The sequence below is a fragment of the Protopterus annectens genome, chromosome 2.part1 (genome assembly GCF_019279795.1).
Source record: "Protopterus annectens isolate FY-2018-M chromosome 2.part1, PAN1.0, whole genome shotgun sequence".
Taxonomy (NCBI): Eukaryota; Metazoa; Chordata; order Ceratodontiformes; family Protopteridae; genus Protopterus; species Protopterus annectens.
In genome coordinates, this window is record NC_056729.1 from 1,567,415,251 (window position 1) to 1,567,440,590 (window position 25,340).

Genomic DNA, 25,340 nt, shown 5'->3' on the forward strand with positions numbered 1-25,340 from the left:
TCAACAGGAGACTGAGTAGAGGGAAAGGGTTTTAAAGCACTCTGCAAAAGGCATGTTTTTACATCTTGTATTCTTTTTGTAAGGAAACTCTGAGATCACTCTAGTTGCTGAATATGCTTGCTCAGGTACATAACAAAGGGAGCATTGTACACTGTGATTGGTCTGATAAGGGCAGAGTAGAGTTGGATAATGACCTCTTTGGACCTAGATGCCACACCCTTATTTATAACTTGCACAACATAAAATGATTTCATCACGACTGTGGCTACATAGCAGTCAAACTTAAGGCTACTACCTACATGCGTACCCAGATCCCTGACCACTAGGTTGACTCTTAGGGGCGTATTATCAGCATGGTAATTAGCAGGGATCGTTGACTTCCCAAAGCATATAATTATTTATTTCTCAACATTGAGCTTAAGATCATGGCCTTTACACAATTTGTTAGTCAGAGACAGGCCTTCTTGAAGAATGTTAGTGTCTGCAGAGAAGTCGATGATAACTCCCAGCTTGCAATCATCTACAAACATAGTCAGGCCTAAGCCTTCAGCATTTACTTCCATTTTGGAGAAATACATGCCAAAAAGGAGCTGGCCCAGTACAGAGCCCTGGGGGACTCCACTAGTGGCTGACATCTTGGTGGAGGTGGCCTCACCTATTTTGACCTTCTCATATATTCTGATTCTACTAATTTTACCTACTGTACTATCCAAGTTAATCTGTATTACTGTCAATGTCTTCTCTAGGATTAAAGTGAAACTGCTCCATAGAGATCAGGGCTCTACCTTGGTCAACAAATTAAATATAAAAAAGGAAAATAAATTAAGTCCAGATGTCAATTCCCCTTTGGAACGTCTTACAAAAACATTCACTGAATGACAACAGCATATCCATCCATCCACAACCTCCTTTTCCCATAGCACAACAACATATCTGGACACAAAAATATACCTACGAATGCAATTCTACCCTTACAGAATTTTAATGCAGCTCAATGCTGAATTTAATGTCAGTACATTCACCTCCCCCAACTCAAAGAGTTGGGATGATGTCAAGTCTGGAGTCACAAAAATGCTGCTTTATGTGTGGAAATATACAAGATATTTACTTTTGATATAATGATGATTCAGTGTTGATACATTCTGAACATATGCAACATTCTCTACACTGACAAAAAGGCATACACTCACCCCTAATGGAAGCTGAGTGCAATGCAGCATGCCAGACTATTATACAGAAATACTTGTGAAACCCTACATTTGGTACCTCTGTATAAAAGGTTATATCTCAGGCTCCATTATAGAGCTCTTAAGAAAACTCTTGGAATGAATACAAGATACTGAAATACAGTATACATATACATTTGACATTCCACCCTTAGGAACTTCAGTGCAAATCAGTGCTGACTCTGACATCAGCACAGTGATGCCAAGTTTACAGTCAGTAAAGTGTTATTTTGTATAGTGAAATATATCAGATTTTTACATCTGATGTAATGGCAACTCACCAAAAATATAATCTGGGCATATGCTGCATTCCTCACTCTGAACAGAAGTCATATACCCATTCATAATGGAAACCAGATATAACAAAGTAATAGAGATAATGATAGAGAAATTCTATGAAATCTTACATTTGGCACATAAGTAAAAAGGCTGTACATCAGTACCCTTTGTGACTTCCTACAAAACATTCAGGAAATTACAACAGAATAATCATGTACAAAATGTACGTAAGCCTGCTATTCTACTCTTAGATGATTCAGTGGAGGTCAATGATGAATATGACAGCAGCATATAGTCCCTCCCAGATCACTGAGGTTTAGGGGTTCCAAGCATACAGTCACAGAAAATATTGCTTTAACTTGTGAAATATGTGAGTTTTTTTAGTTCTGGAGGAATGACAACTCAGTAAATACCTTGCATATGCCTGTCTTGCATTCATCACAGCAATGTGAAGCCAGATGCTCATCTCAATGAAAACATAATATAATAAAGCATATCTATCATTCTATGATAGTGAAATGCCTGTAAAACTCACATTTGGTAGTTTCTATAAAGGGCCAGGCCAGTCCTCCTTGAAATACATTAACTCAAGAATGAAATTCAACTGAAGTCAGCATTCCACCATTAGGAATTTTAGTGTAGTTCAGTGACAAATCTGATAGCAGTTAAAACATGAGCTGGGTTTTTGTTGTGCTTCTAAATGCAAAGACGACAATTTCAGCTATTTTGCACATATACCATATACTGTACTAGTAGACAGTGTCCCTTCAAACACAGTAAAACTCCTTTGACAGTAAAGCAGTTACATGAAATGTCCAAGCATAAAAGTTGCAGTGAATATGTATTTTAAACACAAATCTTTCTTTCCCACTGCACGTGTGAAGTGCGAACCAGTATACATATACACATTCACACGCACACACACACACACACACACACACACACACACACACACACACACACACACACACACACACACACACACACACACACACACACACACATATTCAAACTGCATTTGACAAGCTAGATCTGTAAATGATTAATTGTGATCAAATGAAAAGAGGACAGTAACTTTCATACATAACCTGCCTCTCCCTTCAGTAAGAGTCATTCTATGTGTGCATCTCTAATGTTCAATTATGTTGAAAGCAAAAACAAAAAAAGCCAGAATAAAATACATAATCTTGCTGCTCTCAGAAGAATACACTACACCAAGTCTAATTAACAATTTTAACACTGGCATTTGTTTTCACACAAAACATTTCTCTCACATGAATGATGTTTGATTGTAATGAAAGTGAAAGAAGCAATGCTTACAGTAATATCTTTCAACTAGCTGTTCTCAAACACATAAACACTGCAACTGGCAAGCCATAACAATGATAATTTAAGTGATTATGTATTTGCACTTTTCTTTGACAAACAGCCTACACCCCTCCCCCAAAAAAAGACACTTTCTGTGTATACTTATGGTGTCTGTTTGTGAAGAAAATGAAGGAAATAATAGCCAGAGGAATGTGTTTCAACTTGTTGTTCTCAAACAAATATGATGCCTCTAATGATCAATACGAACAGTGATCATGTAAATGCCCTTTCATTTTTACACACAGCTTGTCACACATGGAAAGCCACTTTCTGATACATGATTCTGCTGAAAGTAAAAGACATATTTGTCACAGTAATGAATATTTCAGAGAGATACTCTCAAACATATCCATGGCTAACCACAGCAATCCAAATTAACAATCATGGCTAACTTCAGCAATCCAAATTGACAATCATTTAACAATGACCATGCCACTGTCATTTTCTTTCACACACAGCTTGCTACCCTACAAATACATATATGTTTTAAGTACACTTCTGATGCCTGATATACTGAAAGTAAAAGAACTAATGACCAAAATACTGTACTTCAACTTGCTGCTCTCATAGCCATGTAATGATTCACCCCACAAGCCATATCAGTGGTTAGCAATGGTCAAAAAATTTACAATTGTTTTCACACAGTATGCCCCTCTATCTCTCATCCTCAGAATTACTATGTTCTGACTGATTCTCATTTGTTCAACTATGAAACTGACAGTAAGGTCCCACAACTTACCGTGATCATGTAGCAACCACCTTTTTTTCACATTCAGTCTGCTTCACCACGTCCCACGTCTGTCTACCCTTAAGATTTGTGAATACAATGAAAATGAAAGAAAAATGGCCAAAGTAATTTATTTTAACTTGCTACCCCTCCCTCTCTGGCACTATATAATAGTGATCACATAATGTCTTTTTGCTTTGACACAGTGTATTAATAACACCCATACCAAACTTTTTGGCTCAGAATCAGATGCCTGTGGTCTTCAAAGGGTAAAAATAATGGCCACATTATTGCACTTCATACTGGTATTCTGGGACAAAGACCCCCCACTTAGAGTGTTGAAATAAAAAAGAAAGAATGTGTCACTGCTGTAGGTTGTGTGTACTATTGCCATTGCCGTGTAGTGAGCAGTGTGTACTGTTACCACTGCACACAGATACATTAGGTGTAATGTTAGTATTTAGTGTTAGAAACATACCTCAAGATATGAAGTCACGGACTGACCGCAAACAGAGATAAAATAAACAAAAAAAACAGCTCAATGCATGTGATGCCACAATAAAGGCAAATTGAAATACCTCAAGATATCCCTAAACCCTTAGGATCAAAACATCTATTTCCAATAATATCACTAGTCAAAAGACTAGAAATAGTTTTGAAAGCACTGAAACTGGTCACTCTGAGCAACTGATATCATGAATTTACCTAACAAAGTAACAGGATGTGGTCTGGCAGCCATGGCTTGTTGCTATGTGAGAAGGATGGATATGATAAACTATGAGAATAAATAGTATGACGCCGCACTTCTAGGTGGAATTTGTATTGATTTTAATGGGAAGTGTAGGCAAACTTAATTTTCACATTTTTTTCCTAAATATCTCAACAACCAAGTAACACAGACAGAACTCCTTAGCCTTATATGAAAGCTCTCAGCTAGATGAATAAAATGATGCGGACAGCATGCATGTAACTTGAGTGGTTGCTGAGATATTGTACATTTATTTATTTTTATTTATTTTATTTTACATTTGTTTAGCGGAAAAGTCTGACTGGGATAAGACCCGTTTTCAGCGGAGGACCTGGGAGAAAAGATCCACATATAGAAATTAAACAAAACTTATACAAGAAATTATACAAAAAATATACAAGATATACAGTACACCATAAATTACATTCTATGCTATTATAGCTGACATTTGCATTATACAATCATCTGATATAATTCCTTATTGCAGTGTAGACATTATAGTTCATCAGTAAAGCTGAGGAAGGGTTAGTAGGGGGAAACTGGATAGAAAAAGATGAGGTTAGAGATTATCTAGTCATGAGAGAGGGCACAGATTATGAGGTGGTCAGGGAAGAAGGAAAAAGTATGACCAGAGCTATTAAAACTAGTTAGCCTGGAGCAGTACGGGAGCAAAGCCAGGTGTCATTAAGATAATTTTCAAAATCTTTTTGAATTGGTTGGTATTTGTGTTGGTTCTGATGCTATGAGGTAGTGAATTCCACCTTGTTGCTACATGATGAGAAAATAGGGAGTCACCTGCAGTATTACTTGATTTGGACACTTGTAGTAGAGATTTACTTGTTGAGTGAAGACTTCTATTTCTAGTACGAGGATGGAGAATATTTAGAAGGGCAGGATTTTTTTCAGGTTGATATACTAGTTTGTGTGCTAAGGTTAATTGGTTATAGGATAGAAGTTGTGGGAATTCTCCCCAGGAGAGTTTTTTAAGGAATGACAGTGGTAGGTATGATGTGGGCAGTCAGTTGCAAATTTAGTTATTTTATGGGTTTCCTCCAGGTGCTCCGGTTTCCTCCCACATCCCAAAGACATGCTGTAGGTGGATTGGACACTGTAAATTGGACCTAGGCATGAGTGTGTGCGTGTGTGTGCCTTCTGTGGAAGGTTGGACGCCTGGCTGGCAACTCAACACCGTAAAACTCCACTGCCAATCATGAGCAGACAGGTGATCTGCTGTGGCGACCCCTAACCGGGAAAAGCCAAAAGAAGAAGAAGAAGAAGAATTGTAGCATGTTTCAAGTCTAATTTAATCTGTCTTTTTAATGTTGGTGAGAACTGGGGAAGCATACAGAAGATGGGTTCTAGCAATGGCAACCCTAAAGGTGTTAGTTAGATACTTTTTATTTCTGTAAAGAGTACTCATTTTTTGTGTACTTTTTTAATTGTTTGTGCTATATGTAGGTCAAATCGTAGGTTGTTATCTATTATTAATCCTAGCAGTTTTGTTTGTGAATTGGCATTAATTTTAGTATTATTCCTAGCTGTGATGCAGAAGGTGCTGGGGGGGGGGATCTAGTGTGTTGGAAGATCATGAGTTTTGTTTTATTGGGGTTTAGTATGAGCTGATGTTTAGAGAGCCATAGCTCAGTATCTGAGAATGATTTTTGGGTTATATCAGCTCTGTGAAATTTCTGCCTTTGTGTAAGGGGATAATGTGTGAGATTTTCCATATTGCTGGGACATGTTGTTCTGCTATAGACCTGTTAATAAGGATCGACACTGGATAAAACATGGCTTCAGCTTTAGTTTTAAATATTCGACTGGTAACTTCACAGCTGCTATTGAAGAGGGTTTGAGTTTTTTGAGTAGTTTCTTAATGGTAGCTGTGGGATCAGGCTGAATGTAGGAGTCCTATACTGTGCTTTCCTACTAGTACGTTTTGACTATTTGTTTATATTGTAATACATACAGAGCTTGATTTCAAGACAACAGGGCAATGCAAAGTACCCCCCCCCCAATACAGTGATATAGCAGCTGTCTTGGGAGGAGGTATGTAAAAAAAGACATGATTGTTAAGGACACTGTGCAGCCCTACATCATACAGATATCAGACTTCAGACAGTACAGCCCTGCATTGTTTTGCATGTAAGTAGAAAGTACTTGCTAGTTCAGCTCCATGGATCCAAGAAATACAATCCAGAATGTGGCCCAAATAACCTGGGTCTGACAAGCAATCTGGGTGCTGTATGTACCAATGAAGGATAGCCTGTCTCACCCATTCAGCAGAAAAGGAGGCAGTTGAGACTACTATAATACTGACTCTTAGTTGTGATAAGAGTTTATGAACAATCATGCACAGCTGGAAAGTAAGGCTGCACAGCAATGAGGCAGCTCTCAACATGAATGTAGAACCATGGCTATGTAACAGAGGGTATAGCAGGCCCCACTTCAGTGAGACCTCATGTGTCAGCCTCCATAAGGACCAAAAGCTAAAATTCCTGAACTGACGCAGATAAGTGAGTTCTTGCCCTTAGAAATGAATGATGTGTGTGTGTGCGTGTTACACACACACACACACACACACACACACACACACACACACACACACACACACACACACGCAGTGGTCCCTATTCTGCCTGAAATGTCTGACTACAACTAGTGCTGCAGTGTTAAACTTTCCAGTTACATAATCAATGTACAGTGCTGCAACTGTCCACAGTTGTCTACTAATATGCATGACTTAAAGAGAGTAAGGGAGGTCACACACAATGAATGTGTATGGTGCTGAGATGTGTACCTGCCTTAGTGGAGTCTTAGTCTTTACCACTGTTCAGGTTATTCTATCAGATTATGAGGGGCTTACCAGTGTGCCAACTGCAAAGAACAGGCTGGGTTTCCATATACGGCAAACCAGATTTCTCTGGCATGCTCTTCCGGCTGACATTTCAGCCTGTGCCTGCCTCTTCAACTCCCATGGGAATTTAAGAATAACTACTTGTAAATATAGCACAGCCGCTTGCAATCAACTTCCTTAATATAACTTGAATGCTGGACATCTTTGGAATTTCTTCCTTTCCGGTTAGTACTGCAACCTTGGAGCAGCAATTTGCCATACAAATAAACAGTTTTGGAATAAAGACCATAATTTGTTGTGTTCAGCACTCTTATTTACCTTCTTGTTCTTTTTTTTTTGTATTTCTATCTAGTTTCAATGCCACTGACCTCCAGCTTTTATCTAGCACCCCTTTAACAATAATTTCCTTCAATGTAGCAACGCTAATACCCTGATATCACCCAGTAGCTGGTGAGCTATCATATGACAGCCAAGACACTGGTGGGTTGAGTATCTTTCCACCAATGCAGACTGTGCTCTGTAATGCAGTGAATCACCTTATGGTGATAAATACCTGTTACATTACGTTTTTCAGCTGCTGTATGCCCTGCCACTGATCTCAATCAAGCATCAGGCTAACAGCAACAAGCCCTTGTCTTCCACCCTGATGCAGGACATTCGGTCCCACCTCCAACCTGCAACAGCAGCAGTAGCACTATGCACATACACCCCTCATCTGCAGCAGCAGTAGGTCAGTTTCCACATTCTTGATTCATTATGCAGTGCTTTTGGCCAATATACAGCCTGAAAGGGTCCATTATGGTGTGATGTACCTCACTCATTTCACAAACAGTAACAAACAAACTGACTCAGTTCTTTATCATGGTTGACAAAATATATAAACAAAAATGTAAGTCTTAAAATATACCATAAGGCATCCAGTATTCCCAAAGTCTGTTGCATTAGGGTTATAGTTAAAATGACAAATGCTTTTAGTAATTACTGTTGGCTGGCAATACGTCACAATGATCAAATTAATGAGCACTGAAAAAGTCATATCCTAATTATAGTTATGTGTTTATTTGGACTTCTTATTGCATACAACCACCAGCTTTTCTATGCCAAGCAAGCATTTTTGTACTATGGTGCAACAAGGGGGCCCATGAGGAAACAAGAACTGATGTCTCATAAATATATTCTAACAGCTACTGGTAATTATAAAGGACTACAACAAAGAGCAATACAATTCAGCATAAAGTATTTTGAGATAAAGTCTGATGTAGCAGTTTTAAAAAAGGAAAAAGCAGTTAGGAAGAGAAGCACAATTTAATGCTCAAGAAGTGCATCCCATACCAGCATCAGCTCTACTGGAAAGGTACACAGGAAACAAAAAACTTACTTTTCAGATGTTCCCTGAAGCAGAGGTTCAATGGTTTGTTCTGACAGTACATTATGCAAACAAATACTCAGCATTACACCAAGCATCTTTTTGCTTTATTAAGCCCATTAATAACTTACTTCTGTATTTGTTGCAGAATGGCTTACCGCTGATGTGAGCCTTACACTCCACTTGTTTTTGGTATGACATAGAGCAAGTCACTAAATCACTCAAACTGCATTTGAATCACCCAGACAGTGGAACTCAAGCGTGGTGTACCTCACTCATTTCACAAAAAATAAACAAACAAATTAATTAATTAATTAAATTAATTAATTATTTTATTTCACATTTGTTAACCAGGTTAGTCCAACTGAGTTTGCAAATAAACCCATTTTCAGTGGAGACCCGAAAGGAAAAGCCCCAGCAAACATAAGTAAAAATAAAGTGACAATATACAAATATTAAATAACAATCACAATACAAAAATAATTGTAAAAAAAAGAAAAGGTTATTAACTATTTGCATTGCATTGATAGTAAGCATTAATATTAATTAATTAATTAATTAATTAATTAATTAATTAATTAATTAATTAACAAAACATAGTTAAAAACCTGAAGTGCAAACAAAGTGGTTCAAGAACTACATGCAGTACAAGCTTCTTTTCAAATGTTTTTTTTTTTCCTTGAGCATTTAATGTTAGCATTCTGAAATTAAATTCAGAATGCTGAGTACTACTAACCAGAGCTAGCCCCCCATAATGCTCATGCATGCAATTAACCTCTATTCAGTCACTTCTTAAGATGTTTTTACATATTATGACACATTGCTGTCAAATACAACATTCTTCATTACCTAAATAAGCATTACAAAAGTTAAAATAAGTCTAGAAAATCTAAAATGGAGTATTATGCTTGGGGAAAACTACAGCAGAAAAGAAAATTATATATTACAGTATGACATCCACTTTGGGATATTTGCATCAGTATGCAAAAAACACATTAATGAAATTAATTTCACAGGTAATAATCTTACCAATTCATGAAAAGCAGTATTAAATTTGATGGCTAATTATGACAATTTGTAAGAACCAGTGTCTCTAACCCCTGCTGTGTACAATGTGATGCTCTTAGTAAAATAACCCAGAGGATGTTGATGCTAAAACAGATATCAACATATTCCTGTTTTAACACACAAGAATATACAACCTGAATTTGAACTGCAATTATTTTTTAAAGCAGTATTTGATAACCACAGCCTGACAAACACAAGATAAACCCACAGAATATAAAAAACGTTCCCTTATTCATACTGATGATCAGGCCAACCTTTAATATACTTAATGTCCATAATATTACATAAAAAAGACAGAAGGAAAGAGTAACACATAAGCTGCACTATGTTCTCTGATAGAATTGCAACTGATAAATTGCTTCTACAACACAGCAACACACATCAAAATTATACATACTACAAAAAAAAAAAAAAAAAAAAAAAAATGAAGGTTACCTTTGCCCTCTTTGGTTTTGGCTTTCCTGATTGGTGCTGGCTGACTTAAGTGCTGAGCGGTAAGGGAAATGGGTGGAGTGACAGTTACTAGTTCCACAGCAGCAGCAACAGCTGCTGCAGCAGCAGCAGCAGAGCTCCCCTTCAATGGGTTATTGGCACTGAACTCCCTCCACTTCGCACCAAGCACAGTCATCATCTTAGACATGGGAATTTTGGGATTCTTCTTGGCAATCAAAGGTCTGGACAGAGAAGACAGTAAAGGATTAGACAGGAAATAAAAGCCAAAAAAAAAACAAAAAAACACAGTGATCTCACCCTGTAAAATATGTTCCTTTAGTATAATAAATGAATAAATGCAAATCTACAGACATCGTTAGTTAAAATGGATCTGTTCATTCTGAAGTTATAATCCTGTAGCAGTGACTTCAAATTTATCTTTGTGTGATAGATATTATGAACAGCGATTTATAGATTTATGAGTTCTACCTTCTAAGCACAAAGACAGAGTACCAAATAACAGTCTGGAGATAAAAGGTACAGTTTTGTAAGGTACTCACCAGAAAGTACAAGTCTTTTAAGTTAACCTAGCATAACAGTGAGTAGCCATGACTATATGTGGCATATGCTGATAAAGATATCGACTATCCAGCCACTCTACAACATCTTGTGATCCTTCCTCTCACACAGTATGTCCACCCTTAACAAACAATTATGTGCTGGTATTATAAGAGGGATATATGGGCATGAAAAAATAAAGTTATGTACTCACCATACTGTTCCATTTGAGTAGTTATATTTCATTTGTCTTCAACCTGTGGGTTACGGATCCGTATTAGATCTGACACGGTCGCATATCCAGCATCTGATCTGAGCTCCGAGCTCCTCCCCTTCCCCATAATGCCCCCTGTCTCCTACCTCCCTTCAGATCGAGTTTGCTGCCCCATGTATAATGCATACCCGACCAAACAAGACCTTACCACTACTGGCAACCGGAAAATCCTGTGCCAAGGCAAAACCCAGAACATCCCTGAGGTATCCTTATCTGTATATAGCCAGCACAAAGTCACAAGGTAGGGGGAAGAAGGCGAGGGGGGATGGTTGAAGACAAATGAAGTACAACTACTCAGATGAAACTTTATGGTGAGTACATAACTTATTTCTTTATCTGAAGTAGTTGACTTCATTTGGTCTTAAACCTGTGGGACAGAGTCCCCAGCTATAACACCTGTGTGGCCCTCATGGAAGGATATTCTGGAGCATGGCAGAGCCAAAGGATGCCCTTTTCCTGGATACGATGTCCAATTTATAATGTGAAATGAAGGTATGAGATGAGGACCAAGTAGCTGCAGAACAGATATCATCCAGTGACACCCTGGACCAAAAGGCCGCTGAAGTAGCCATAGATCTGGTAGAATGCGCTTTTACCTGACCCGGAGGTGAAATTTCCTTGATAGAATACGCTCGAATAATGCATTGGGAAATCCAACGAGCAATCGTCACCTTAGAAATTGGTTTCCCTAAGAAGAGTTTTGAGTAAGAAATGAACTTATCAGATTTACAAAAAGCTTTTGTCCTGTGCAAGTAGAATCTTAATTGCCTGTGCATGTCCAGCAGATGTAATTTATATTTGCCCGTATTCTGAAAATTAGGGAAAAAAAACTGAAAGATTGATAGTCTGATTGATATTGGCTTCTGATGCTTCTTTGGGAAGAAAGGACAGGTTAGTACACAAAGACATCCTATTCTCATGAAAAATCGCATAAAAAACTTTGATGGATAGTGCTTGAAGTTCTGACACTGTCCTGGCAAAAGTAATGGTGACCACAATGGCAATCTTCCAAGATCGAAACTGCAAATCTACCAAAGCTGCAGATTCGAAAGGAGGGGAGACTAAAGCCTGAAGCACTAATGTAAGGTTCCATGGAGGCGTAGCATCCTTTAATCTGGGGGTCTCAGAAGAAAGGCACCTTTAAGGAAGGTCTTACAAAGTTTAGAAGAGGCTAATGAAGTCATGTTTTCCCCCACATGAAAATTGGAAATTGCAGCCAGATGGATTTTGACAGTAGAGGAACTGGCACCTTGCTGAAAAATCCCCGCCAAAAACTTTAATACTGAGAACACAGGAGCAGTAAAGGGATTCGATGCCCGCTGTGAGGCCCATACAAAAAAAGTTTCCATTTGCTACGGTATACCTTTCTGGTGGAAGACGTGTGAGCCACCACCAATATGGTTTTAACAGGAGATGATAAACTAGGAATCCTAATAATCATGGGAACTGGAGCAGCCAAGCAGTGAGTTTCAAACTGTCCAGGTCTGGGTGAAGAATCCCCGAGGGATGAGAAATAAGATTTGGAACCAGATCCAATGTCCATGGTGGAACTACTAGATGAGATCATAGAGAGGGAAACCAGACTTTGCGAGGCCAGAATGGGGCAATGCGGTTCACAGTGCTCCCCAGCCTGTGAGCTTTCTGAAGAAACTTTGAGATGAGGGGTAGTGGAGGATAAGCATAAAGAAGACAGGGAGGCCAAGCATGAATCAGGGGGGTTCAGAGTGAAGAACTCGCCTCATTTCGCAATGGAAGGAGATGCAAATAGATCGCAGCAAGGACGACCCCACTTTAGAAAGATCTGTTCCGACACTGAAGGATTTAGAGACCACTCATAAGGCACCAGAATAGATCTGCTGAGCCTGTCCGTTAGAATGCTGGACCATCCCGGGATGTGCATTGCCACCAGAAAGCAGCCAGTGGAGATTGCCATTTCCCAACAAAGGGAGTAAGATCTGGTTCCTCCTTGCTTGTTGACGTACCAGACCACCGATATGTTGTCTGTCTGAATCGCAATCGTCCCTAGAGGAAGATGGGCATGAAGGGTCTGCAACATAAGAAGAACCTCCCTCATCTCCAGGTCGTTGATATGCAAACTGGTCTCGGATGAGGACCACGTGCCTTGGACTGTCCTTCCCAAGCAATGCCCATCCCACCCTAGCTGGGAGGCATCCATGGTCCCCTGTTTTTGGGAAAGGACAGAGAAAGGGATGTCCCCTGACTAGGTCTGGAGAATGAATCCACCACCAAAGAGAGTCCCTGCATACTCGGGAGATTCGGACCAGATGGGACAATGGTAGAGTTAACAGAGACCATTGAATTGCAAGACTCCACTGGAGAATAAGCATGTGAAGGCGTGCTGAGGAAAATAGGTTGATCGTGACTGCCACAGACCCCAACGCCCTCAGTACTGTTTCTGTTGTCAGAACTTGGGCTTGAAGGATGTACAAAAGTGTAACTTCAGACTGTGTACCCTGTCTGGGGTGAGGAAAACTTTCATTTGGATAGTGTCCAACCGAGCCCCAGTGAAGTCTGGGATCTGAACAGGGGCCAGTGACGACTTGTTGAGATTGATAGTGATGCCCTGTCTTTTTGCTACTAAAAGGAAATACTCCCTGGCTTGGCAAAGTAGATGCTTGGAAAGGGCAGCGAAGAGCCAATCGTCCAGGTAAGGTAAGATCTGAATGCCCTGAAGTCTCATGTGAGCCGCTACTACTGCCATCACCTTGGTGAACACCCTGGGGGCTGTGGTGAGACCAAAGGGAAGGGCTCTGAACTGATAATGATTGTCTCCCAGCCGGAAGCAGAGAAACTTCTCAGAGCACCTCTTGATATGATAGTATGCATCCTGGAGGTTGATCGAGCACATCCAATCATAGGCCTGCAGGTAGGGCAGGATAGATTGAAGTGTGACCATCCAAAATTTTGCCTTGGCTACTGACAGGTTCAAGGTGGATAGATCCAGAATGGGTCTTAGGTCCCAGACTTCTTTGGCAGTAAAAAGAACCTGGAATAAATGCCTGATCTGGGTTTGGCCTAGGGGTATGGGTTGGATGACTCGTTTTCTTGGCAGCTTATCTATCTCCAGAGCTGATTCCTCCCTTTGCGTGGGTGGAATGTCTGGGAGGTGATTTGGTGGGAGATGTGGTTTGGTGAATGGGATGAAATATCCTCTGGATATAATTTGCAATACCCAACGATCTGTTGTTATGGACTCCCATGCCGCTGTGTGTATTGATAGGTGACCCCTGACTGCCTCCAGAGATGAGCAGAAGGTCAGCCATTCAGGGCTGCTGTGTGGGTCTATCTGAGAATGGTTCTTGAGACCTGAAGCTTCTCGGACCCTACCACCTCTAGGACGGTGTCTATCATAAGCCCCTCTGCCTCTGGGGGAAGATGATTCCTGAGTGTCCTGAGAAAACGCCTGAGACTTCCGGAACCACATCTTCTTCATGCCTTGCTGATTCCTAGAAAAAGATCTTTGAGGAGGAGAGAAGTGGATCCCGATGGCAGACAATGTCTTCCTGTTCTTCTCAGTCTGGACCAAGGTCTCTCAAACTGACTTCCCAAACAGGGAAGAACCGTCATATGGGGCATTTGCAAACAATGCCTTAAAGGGTTCAAAGAATTGGCAAACCTGGAGCCAGGTGTGGCGCCTGATGGCAACACCAGTACTGGCACCCCTGACAGCTCCCTCCGTGGCATGGGAGAGAAGATGCATGGACATACTACCTACTGCCTTAAGAGTGGCCACACGAGCAGAAAACATCTTCTTGCCCTTCGCCGACAATGACCCAGGGGTTGACGCAGTGATTTCCTTGACTAAGTCTCACTGCGGCTGAATTATGTGTGCCATGTAGTTCAGCGCTCTTATGGAAAAAGTCACTGAAACATACACCCGCTTCCCAAAATGGTCCATCGCCCTTGACTCTCAGTCAGGAGGATGGACCATAGAGCTCTCCTGTGCAAGCTCTTTATTCATGGTGGCTGCCACAAGCATAGCATCCATTGGGGACCCCTTATTCCACCAAATCCTGTCTGCAGGGAGGCTGAGGACTTTATCAGGGCACTTAGGGATAGGCTCCACAGTGTCCAATTTCTTCCACGCCTGAGATGTTATTAGGGCCACTAAAGGATCCGCGGGAGGGGACACCCAGGAAGTAGATAGGCCTGTGCCGAATGCGTCGCGAACACTGACTCATCTGAGGTCAGTTTCTGGGCAGACCACCCCCCCTCTGGCATGGAGTCCCATGATGTCTCCAAAGGAGACATCCTTGAGGGGTGATCGGGACTAACCATCCCCTTCTTCCAAATCAGTGTCTTCGGTGAGGGACTCCAGTGGGGAAGTGCCTCCTTTTACACGTCCGTTTGCAAGGAACCTCATCAGTGGGACTCTCTGTGGAGGACTCGCCAACGTCCTGCCGCTCCCTTAGGGGAGCTTCCTGAGACAAAATGGACACAGGCTGTCCCTGAGAGGATAAGATGGTTGGGACCATACCCAAAGCAGAGGGAGTTGGGACGGAGTCCGTGAATGAGATGGTCAAGAGTCTCAATGGCACCGAGAGAACTCTCTCCAACACATCAAAGGCTGAAGGAGAATAGACATCCTGAGAAGTACCAGCAGGAGTCGTTCCCCTCTGACCCGACAGGGGAGTCAGAGCCAAGACTCCAGGAGCCGAGATGCTGAAGGGAATACTGTGCTCTGACACACTTGGAGCCGAAAGCAACCCCTCCAATGTGACCCCGAGACTATGGCTCCGACAGCTCTGATCCAACACGGTCAGATCCGACATGCTGAAGGCAATGGCCGGCGTCAAGGTACAAGGTATCATCGGCGCCGACCCTTTGACCCCGAGGGTCCTCGGAGCCAGGGGCTACAAAACCGCAGTTCAGATCAGAGAAGGATTAATCAGCATGAAAAAAGGCTGTGAGCTCCCACCTCCAGAGGGAGAAGGGGCAGGCAAGACCCTCATCTGAATCTGGGTGCAAATAAACCTCAGCATCATCTTATCCATCACTGCTTCACTGAGGCTCCGGGTGGAGCAGGAGGACGAAGCCACACACACTGGTCTGAAATGCCGGTGAGGGGAAGCCCTGACAGGTGAACGGATCCAGGATTCCTCTGGCTCTGGGGAGAACCTAGGTGAATGCAGCCGGGAAGATCCAGGCCTGGTTTCTGGGCTAACTTTAGGTGGTGGGCCAGCCAGGGTAGAGCGGTTGGGGGACTGCTTAATCAGCCTGTCTTTCCTAGATTTCTCCCCTTCCCCGGACCTCTTGGCAGGAGTTTCAAATCCAGAGGCAGGGGAAGAGGAAGAAGTAGCAGCTGCTGCTCCTGATGAGGGGGACATACGGGCTACCATCCCCAAGGAGGGAAGTAGTCCCTTCAGGATAAGTTTGTCCCTCCTGTCCTTCAGGACTCTGGCATTAAGCCCAACACAGATAAGACAGGATGTTTGCAGGTAAGCTGCCCCCAGGCACACAACGCACGGAGTGTGGCCATCGGCTGGGGAGAGCTTATGGCCACCCTCTGTACACTTTCTAAAACCTGATTTAGGGGCTTTAGCCATGCCCTAAACAGATCCAGACACACACTTACTCACACTAAGAAGAGAGACAGAAAAGGAAACAGGGAATTTTTTTTTTTTATCCGATAACTGTGCGGGAAGGATAGAAAGATAGAAAAGTTAGAAAAGAAGTTGAGAAAGATAGTAGAATTTAAAAAAAAAATCACTCACAAAACCCAGTGATTAGCCTAGAACTTGGACCACAAGCTTGCTTTTCTAGCGGCAAACAAGATCTGAAGGGAGATAGGAGACTGGGGGCATTATGGGTAAGGGGAGGAGCTTGGAGCTCAGATCAGATGCTGGATATGTGGCCGTGTCAGATCCGATATGTATCCATAACCCACAGGTTGAAGACCAAATGAAGTCAACTACTTCAGATTCAGAGTATTCTTGGCCAAAAGGTAGGCTAAAGCCTGAAGCTCCAATGAAATTATGTCAGTCAACTAATGTAAAAAAATGTCATGTCAGAATAGTAATGCTAACATGGGAATACCCCTTATTGGCCAGGAAAAGAGAAGGAAAAAAAGGAGGATGATGAAAGTGTGTTAATATGACAAAAGTGATCTATTTGAACATCTATTGTCATGGTAAGTTAACTTGCAAAGCTGTAGTACGTTCTTCATTAGATCACATTTGCAGACAGCATACATATATACAGAATGACTTTCTAAGCTCAGGTAGAAAGTATGGATACAGATGGGCCAGAATCTAGAAGTTCCTGGGGAACACTTTCAGTAGACAGTACAAGCTAGACTCACTTTCCAGAGCCAGAGTGTGCATTGAGGGCCAAGTAGCGGCCTCTAGAATACATCTAAAGTCCACCTCTTTCCAAAAAGCATCAGAGGTAGCTTCACTTTCTGAAAGGGAAATGATGTGAGCAGCAAAACTAAATAGTTTGCAATGGCCATCTGAAAATAATTAATTTAAATCCTGGCTGTCCTTTTTTCTTGACAGCAAAGGAAAGAAAGCGTTGGTTACACTTCATAAAACTTTTAGTCCTGTCCAGGTAAAAAACTTAAGTGTCTGTGAAGTCTGAAGTATGAAGTTTTCTTTCTCTTCTGTCTTTGGATTTAGGAAAGAATAAATTCAGCAAGAACCTTGGCACAAAGGAAGGACTAGTTATGTGGCTCACCATGTCATTATGAAAGATCAAAAAAAGGTTGCATAAACATCAAGGCCTGTAATTCAGATAACGGTGTAGCTGAAGTTATAGCAATAAGCAAAACAAGTCTTCAGTGTAACAAATTTTAAAGAACTGGCTGCAGGTTCAAAAAGGGAGACAGAGAACTTATCCAACACAAAAGTAAGATCCCAAGGAGGTGTCATATGTTTCCTTTGTGGTCTAATGTATAAACTCCACTTTCAAAAACTGGTAAACATGAGAAAGAAAGGGGACTCTAAAGGCAGGCCATCAGAAATTGTTGAAAAGTGTACTTTGGCAGAAATGTACACAAAATCTATCAGTTCAGGCAGGTTATTTATTTAATTTATTTATTTATTTATGTATTTATTTATTGACATATGATTACCAGGAAAGTCTGACTGGGTAGGAGCCCATTTTTAGTGAAGGCACAGGGAGAAAAGCTCCAAAGTATTACATAACATTTTAATAATAATTTTACAGTCTTTAAAAATAATACAAACAATAAATACAGTTTAAATAATTATACCAAATTAGACATAATATGAAAACATTAGGATAGTTTCAAGTTATATGACAATGATTTAATAGTTACAGAAACTTCAGCCAGTTTATAGAGAAATTAAAGGTAAGTTAGCATAATACAAACATGAATTACCATACGAAGTGAGAGAAAAGCAGGCTTATGGTATTTTTAGAGAGAAAGCCAGGGAGAAAAACTGACACGTTAGGAGGTAAGAGAAGAAGGACAGCTCAAGCAAAGTTGAAGAAAACCAATGGTCTGGTCTTCAAACCCTTCAGAGCTTTCTTGCAAACTGTAAAAGGAAGGCTGGAGCCTTAAATGAGGTCAGTGCTGTGTAATTAAACTTCAGTCCTCACCCTGGCATCAAAAATTATACAAAACTAAGGGAGATGGAGGAAGGGAGGTGGGAACAACTACCACAGAAGTGATCATTCCAGCATCTACTGCTATGGTACCTTTAATTACACTATGTTCTATGTTTATCACTTGATCACTATTGCACTAGCCTTAGCCATATGGGTAGACTATAGCTTATAATGACTAAGAGGAAGAAGGAAAAAGGTTAAGGAGCCCCTGGAGAATGATCTTAGCAAAGCCTGCTCTAGAATTGGTGTGACACCTGTGCAGTGGCCCAGTAATCAAGGAGCCTCAATCCTCACCACTAGCACCAGTGTGGGGTGTCCACATTGGGAGGATAACAAGTACACACATAGTAAAGTACAATTTCCTTTAAGAGCACACAGAGATCACAGTCAGTCTGGGGCTGGTTTCTCCTTTTCTCTCCAGATCCCCAATAAGCCTCCCCACTGGCACAGCTATAGGGTTCAGATCTCAGCCGTGCAGTCAAGCCAAAACCTCCAGTACCCTCTCCGTCCAACCAGTGCTTTGTGTCTCTGCCCAAGCAGCTGACACACACACACTTTGAGATTTCATTTATATACAAACACACATACACTCCTGGGGAAGGCTGGCACAGGTTCAGTAACTATGCCCCCTTCTGCCAAGGCTATAAGGTAGTAATCACTGCTACCAACTGCTCTTACCAGCTACTCCAAAGGCCCTTATCAAAGGGTGTCCAGTTCTAATGTGCAATGTTATTATTATCCAATTAGTAAGTGTGACGAACAGCAAGGCTGTTGAAGTGGCTTTGTATAGTATCACCAAATACATGCAAGTACTGTAAGAGCTTAAATTATCTCTACACAAAACATCCACAGTTGAAAGGTTTACAATTATGTAATAATAAATAATAAAAACATAAGACAATACTTATTAACGCAACACAGTGACATTAGAGAGTTCAGAAATCGCAGGAAATACTTTAAAACAACAATGTAGAACAGTCTGACATAAATATAGAAAACAGCTAGACTAATCTTGCTATTTCTATCTATCTCTAAGAGAAATACTAAGATCTAAGATCCTGCTTACAGAGCAAAGCAAGTGCTGGTGAGTTGTTGTCAGCTTCAGAACAAAATACAAAATGCAATCTCGTTCTCTCTAAGATGGTCTTAAATTGATAATACACATACTGATGAGTCACTTCAGATTACATCATTCTTGTCACCTCTACTTAAGTTCCCAGTCTTACAGAACTTAAAATTTAACATTTCTTTGTGATCTTTCAGCTCCCAGGAAGCCACAGCAATAAAAGATACTTTACATGTGAAACCTAGTAATTATCTCTGTCTTAGGACAATAAAAAGAATTTCTAGCTGCAGACATCCTATCTCCTAGCTTGAGATCACACACTGTCATAAAATCCTTTACTTATCAGCTTTCGTCCAGCAGGTTGCACTGCGGTTACATTTTTGAAACTCAGAACATAACACAGTTTTCTTACATTTGTCAAACAAGCCTGTGGATCATATTAATATTTACAAGGACATAGAATTATTTACAAAATTCTATCTAGCTAGGCTGGCAGCCTTCACGCCCGGAAAAGGAAACTAGTTTGTAGTGCTTTATAAAGGTATGTATAGGACCAAGTTGCTGCTTCTAGAATACTTCTAGAATCTACTCCTTTCCAAAAATACACCAATGAAGCCAAGGATCTAGTGCAGTGTGACTTGACCATGCTTGGAATTGACTTGTTGTGGTAGGTATAAAAAAGGATTTAGTAAGTGATAACCATTTGGAGACAGTCTGCGTTTACACAGGTTGTCTTTTTTTCTTACCCTCATAAGAAATTAATAACTGATCAGGGTTTCTGAGGGCTTTAGTTCTGTGAAGATAATTTCTGAGTTGTCTGTGGGCCTCCAGAGAATGAAGAATCTTTTCTCTCTCATTTTTAAGTTCTAGAAAGAAGACTGGGAAGATAGGGAGATGGATAGCTTGGCTAAAAGTAAACTCGGATACCATGTCCTCAGGAAAAAAGGTGCCTAAAATGTATTAAAACTCTATCATCCAGACAGTTGATTGAATATTCTTCATGTTGAGTTGTTTCAAACAACCCCTGTTCTGTGTGACTAGGTCCAGCCAGTGAGGAAGCTTGTGGTAATTGCTCTTGGCTATTTCCAAAAGAAGGGAGAACGACCACTGCCTGAGCCAGAAGGGAGTTACCACAATGATCTTTGGAGAGCCCTTTGAGTTTTCAGAATGACCCTGGATATCAATGGAAATGGTGAAAAGGCATACAGAAACATTCCTGTCCGAGGAAAAGAAAATACATCTTTTCCAGGTCTGTTTTCACAGAATCATGGAGCAGAATTTTGCAACTGTTTGTTGTGGCTAGAGGCAAAGAGATCTACCTTTGGTGTTTCCCACCTCTGGATCAAATGCTGTAAGATCCCCTGATTCCATTTTCATTTGTAAGAGTCGCCTCTGGTCCTGCTCAGCTTGGCTGCCACAATATTTTGCACTGACGGGATGTAAGATGCACGTACAGTGAGACTGTGCTGAATTGCTATATCCCAGTCTACAATACACATAAAGAAAAAGATCTGGATCCTCCATTTGCTTATGTACCATATCACTGTGGAATTGTCTGTAACCACTTGTAACATACCAGAGAATCACAGATGATTAAGAAAGTTGACAGCATTTAAGTCTGCCAACATCTCTTTTATGATTATGCATTTTCAACTGTCCTTTATGTAACAAAGATTCCACACTTTTACTACCATAGACACCACACCCCAAGCAAAGTCTGGGGTGTCCATAGTTACAGACTGCACTGGAGCTGGAAGAGAAAATGGGAGACCTAGATTCAGATAAAACTGGCGTGTCCACCAAAACAGTTCCTTTTTACAGATTCCAAAATTGGACTCTGAAATGTCAGGGGATATTGATGTTGTGACTATACAGATTTTTGGTACCACTTAATATTTCACACGTGGAGTCTTGCTAAAGTAATCATGAAACTCGTAGATGTCATGAATCTTAGAATCCTGAGAAATTCCCTTGCTGAAGTCTTGGACTGAGTGGAAAAACTCACAAAGAAATCTACATATAGCACTACTTTTTCCTTTGGAAGACAACATTTTTTGAACTGAGATATACAGGCGACAACCCTAGGAAAACAACCCTGTGAGGAGTCAAACAAGGCTTTAGAATGTTCTTTTGGAACCCCAATCTGTGAAAGATTCCTGACACTATGATAAAGACTCTACAAAGATAAGTAAGTCATCTAAATAAAAAAAAAATGTGAATACCTTGCGGTCTTCAATATGCTATTATTGGGGCTAGATACTTTGTGAACAACCTTGAAGCAGTGGATAACCCAAAAGGTATTGCAAAGAACTGGTAATTTAATCCAGACACAGAAAACCTTAATACAAATTTGAAATCTGAGGCTATATGAATATGATGATGAGCGTCCTTTAAATTAAGAATTTCTAAGAAACTAAAGGTGGGTGGAATTCATGGTAACATGTTGTGGAGGAATAACATTTTGAACTTTGAGACTTTCACAAACTGATTTAGAAAGAAAATATCTAAAACTGGTCTCCAAAAGGCTTTCTTCTTTGGTACGGGAAATTTTCTTGAATAAAATCTTTCCTTATCACAGAAAGTAGAACAGCTTCTATTACCCCATAAGTCAGTAGATGTTGAATGATAAAAGAACAAAAAAGAAGTTTGACATGGTGGATGAAAGGAATCCACTGAAAAGGAGGAACAGACTCCCACTGACATCTGTATCCTAATGTATCAGTGTCAGAACCCATTTGTTTGAGATTATGCGCTGCCAAAGAGAGAAGTGGACAGACATATTTTGGGGGATATTTAAAAGTTTGCCAGGGTGGAGTAGGGTGGGGGGTTACCGTCTGTAAACAGTTATTCAGACCAGCTTGCCGGTCCTTGTTTCTGGGGTGGGCTCCATTTTTTCCTTTTTGAACCACCTTGCGTTTTTTTAATGTATGCTTGCCAAACACTTGCTGGGTCTGCTTATTTTCCTTTTTAAAAAAGGGTGCTGATACAGTTATAAAACCTTTAACAAACTTGGAGAAGGAAGGATGAAATATCTGAGTGCCCCCCCCCCCCCCGAATCAGTTTTCCTCTCTCATCATACATTTTAGGATGTCAGCAGCAGATGTTCCAAAAACAACCTTTCGAAGGAAAGGAGAATTCAAAATTTCAGCTTTAACATCCTCAGGTAAATTTTGAGCACCTAACCATGCAAACCTTCTCATTACAGTTCCAGCAGCAAATGCCCAGAAGAGGCATCAGTTGATTCATAAGCACATTTTAAAGAGTGTTCAGTGATTTGAGGCATAGAAGCAATAAGGGAATTCATGGAAAATTTTTCTTCAAAAGAGAGAAGAGTAACTGTAAATGTAACGTTTCTCATATTTTCAAAAGACACAAGCAAAAATGTTAACATGTGAGCTTGACAATTAAAAATTGTAAAAACAAGTATGGCAGAGGAATACACTTTTTTCCCAAATCCATCAAAAGCTTTCCCATCCTTATTAGAAGGGGAGGGATTAGCATTAACCAAATGTTTAACAGCAGTGGCATTTGCCAAAAAAGCACTGCAAAGTCAGTTCTGGGATTAGAAAATAAAAATGTGTATGACTGAAGTACTTTACACAATATATTTGCTTTCTTAGAGACAGCAAGTTGGCTGTCAGGCAAGGTACAGCCTGTAATATATAATCCTCCAATGCCATAAGTACAGGAGGCACAGAAATGGGTTCAGGAAATTCTAGATGCAATAAATCATAATATTTTTTCAAAAATACGGGAATATCATTATGTTTCCACTGAAACAACTGGTTCATTCAATATGGTTTCAAAAAAGAAAAAAATCTTTTAAGGGACTATCAGAAGAAACACTCTCCTCAGAATCTGAACCAGGTATCTGATGAGAAAAAAAGGAAGTTGTTCTCTCAAGCTAATTTCCCTGTTTAATATACTGAGAATCTTCAGAATTTTTTTTTTCTCTTACCAGTAAAACCACAATGACAGGAGTCAAGAGCTTGAACTAAGCCCTGAGCTAAGAACAAGAAAATCATTCCTGCCTAAGTAACTGAGAAAGGAAAAGGTAAATGTTTAACTTTCTCCTTCCATTTAAGCAAACTGATTCCCATCAGACACATCACCCTGGGGAGAGGCAACCCAGTTTGGTTAGGTAGAGAAGCATTCACTGCTCCTTCCATACAAACTGACAAGAATGGTTCTAACGTGACCACCAAGGGCAATCCAACAGTTACTGAGGATATGTCCAACTCCCAATTGATAGTAACTGAAGGGACTACAGCATAGGGAATCAAGATAGAAGATGAAAGGTCTGAGGAACAAGAAATGACCACAGCAGTGTCTCTCATCTTCAGATGAGGCAAATGTGTAACATGCTGAAGGGGCAAAGGTTGTTTGGAAGGGTTTTTTTCTTTTGTGGCTGCAGGAAGGAAAAACTGAAGAACTAGCAGGTTTTTCCACAGTGAAACCAAGTTACAACCATAACAGTCAAAAAAGAGATAAGTAACAAAAATAAGTGTTTTCCACCAAAACAGTACAGTGAAAGGCACAAGATACACATCCCAATACCCTAACAAGATACACATTCCAATCCACAAAAACTAATTTTACAGATGTTTTCAGCAGAAAAAAACACATGTAAATTATAGTTTAATAACTGTTTTTACACAAAAATAAAAATTAGCACTTCATTGTTAAAAGTGACTGAAAGTTATATGACAGTCCAATAAAAAAATCCTGGCTTTAATTATTTGAGTAAAGTTAAGTTTCTGTCACAAATTAAAAACATGGAAGTTTTTTTTTTCACAGAAAGGAACCTATCTGCTCAGTAGTGAAGGGGTTGGCACCCTAAATGTTGATTTCCTTTAACGCTGTCAAATGTTTGGGTGAGTGGAATGTGACCTAAAGTTCTGGAAGCTGTCCAGCTGTTATATCCACCCCATATAGCAAAGGCTACTGCAGCACTGATCAAATTATAGACATCTGTAGATATCAGAGAAATGGGGGAGGGGCATAAAACAACATTGCTGTCCATAGGAAAGGGAAGGCATCTATTTTCCACACCTTTTTGCAAGGTATCCTGGAACAGAACTGGTTAAGCTGATGTTGAGGCAATAGGTAAACACATCTACTTGAGGAGTTCCCCATAGGTGGATAATCTTCAGGAAAACCCCTGGGTATAGCATCCACTCTTGAGGGTCTCTACTGGATTTGCTGAAAGAGTCTGCTATTGTATTCTGCTCTGACAGAGACTGCTCTGAATTGGCAGCTCCCAGTCAACCATGGCTTGTCTGCAAAGGGGGTAGAACCTTGCACTTCCTGTTAGTTTGTATACCACATCACTGTGGTATTATCTGTTATCACTAAAAGGGGTCTAGGAGTCCACAGCTGATTTAAAGCTTTAGTAGAGCCACCACCTCCTTAAGAGTTATCTGGCTGTAACTGAAATCAGGCTTTCACATGCCCTGCACCTTGTTTACCTTGATTGGCTGTCCCTCCCATATAAAGTTCAAAGCATCTGTTGTGACTGGCTGAGCAAGAGAGGAGAAAGGAAAATGAGGCCTGGATTTAATAAGACCTGATTGGCCCACCATAATAGTTCCTTTTTGGTGAAATTGAGAATAGGAATCGAAAACAATAAAAGATGAAGATATCCAAACTGATATGCGATACCACTGGACATTTCTCATGTGGAGTCTGGCAAATGGAACCACTGGAATGGAAGAAGCATTGTAACCCAGAATTTTGAAGAACACTTGCTGTAGTCAAGTTTTGATGGGTCAGATTTAAGAA

At 40.5% G+C, this 25,340-nt stretch overlaps 1 protein-coding gene across 3 annotated transcripts in view; it reads right to left on the reverse strand.

The window, feature by feature from the left end:
- The window catches only part of CHD5 (chromodomain helicase DNA binding protein 5), a 2,140,358-nt gene that overhangs the window by 1,885,273 nt on the left and 229,745 nt on the right, over window positions 1-25,340 (reverse strand). For all 3 annotated transcript variants that reach the window (XM_044063016.1, XM_044063014.1, XM_044063013.1), the window contains exon 3: window positions 10,072-10,310. In XM_044063016.1, coding sequence (XP_043918951.1) covers window positions 10,072-10,310 — 239 coding nt within the window. The remainder of the gene's footprint in view (window positions 1-10,071; window positions 10,311-25,340) is intronic.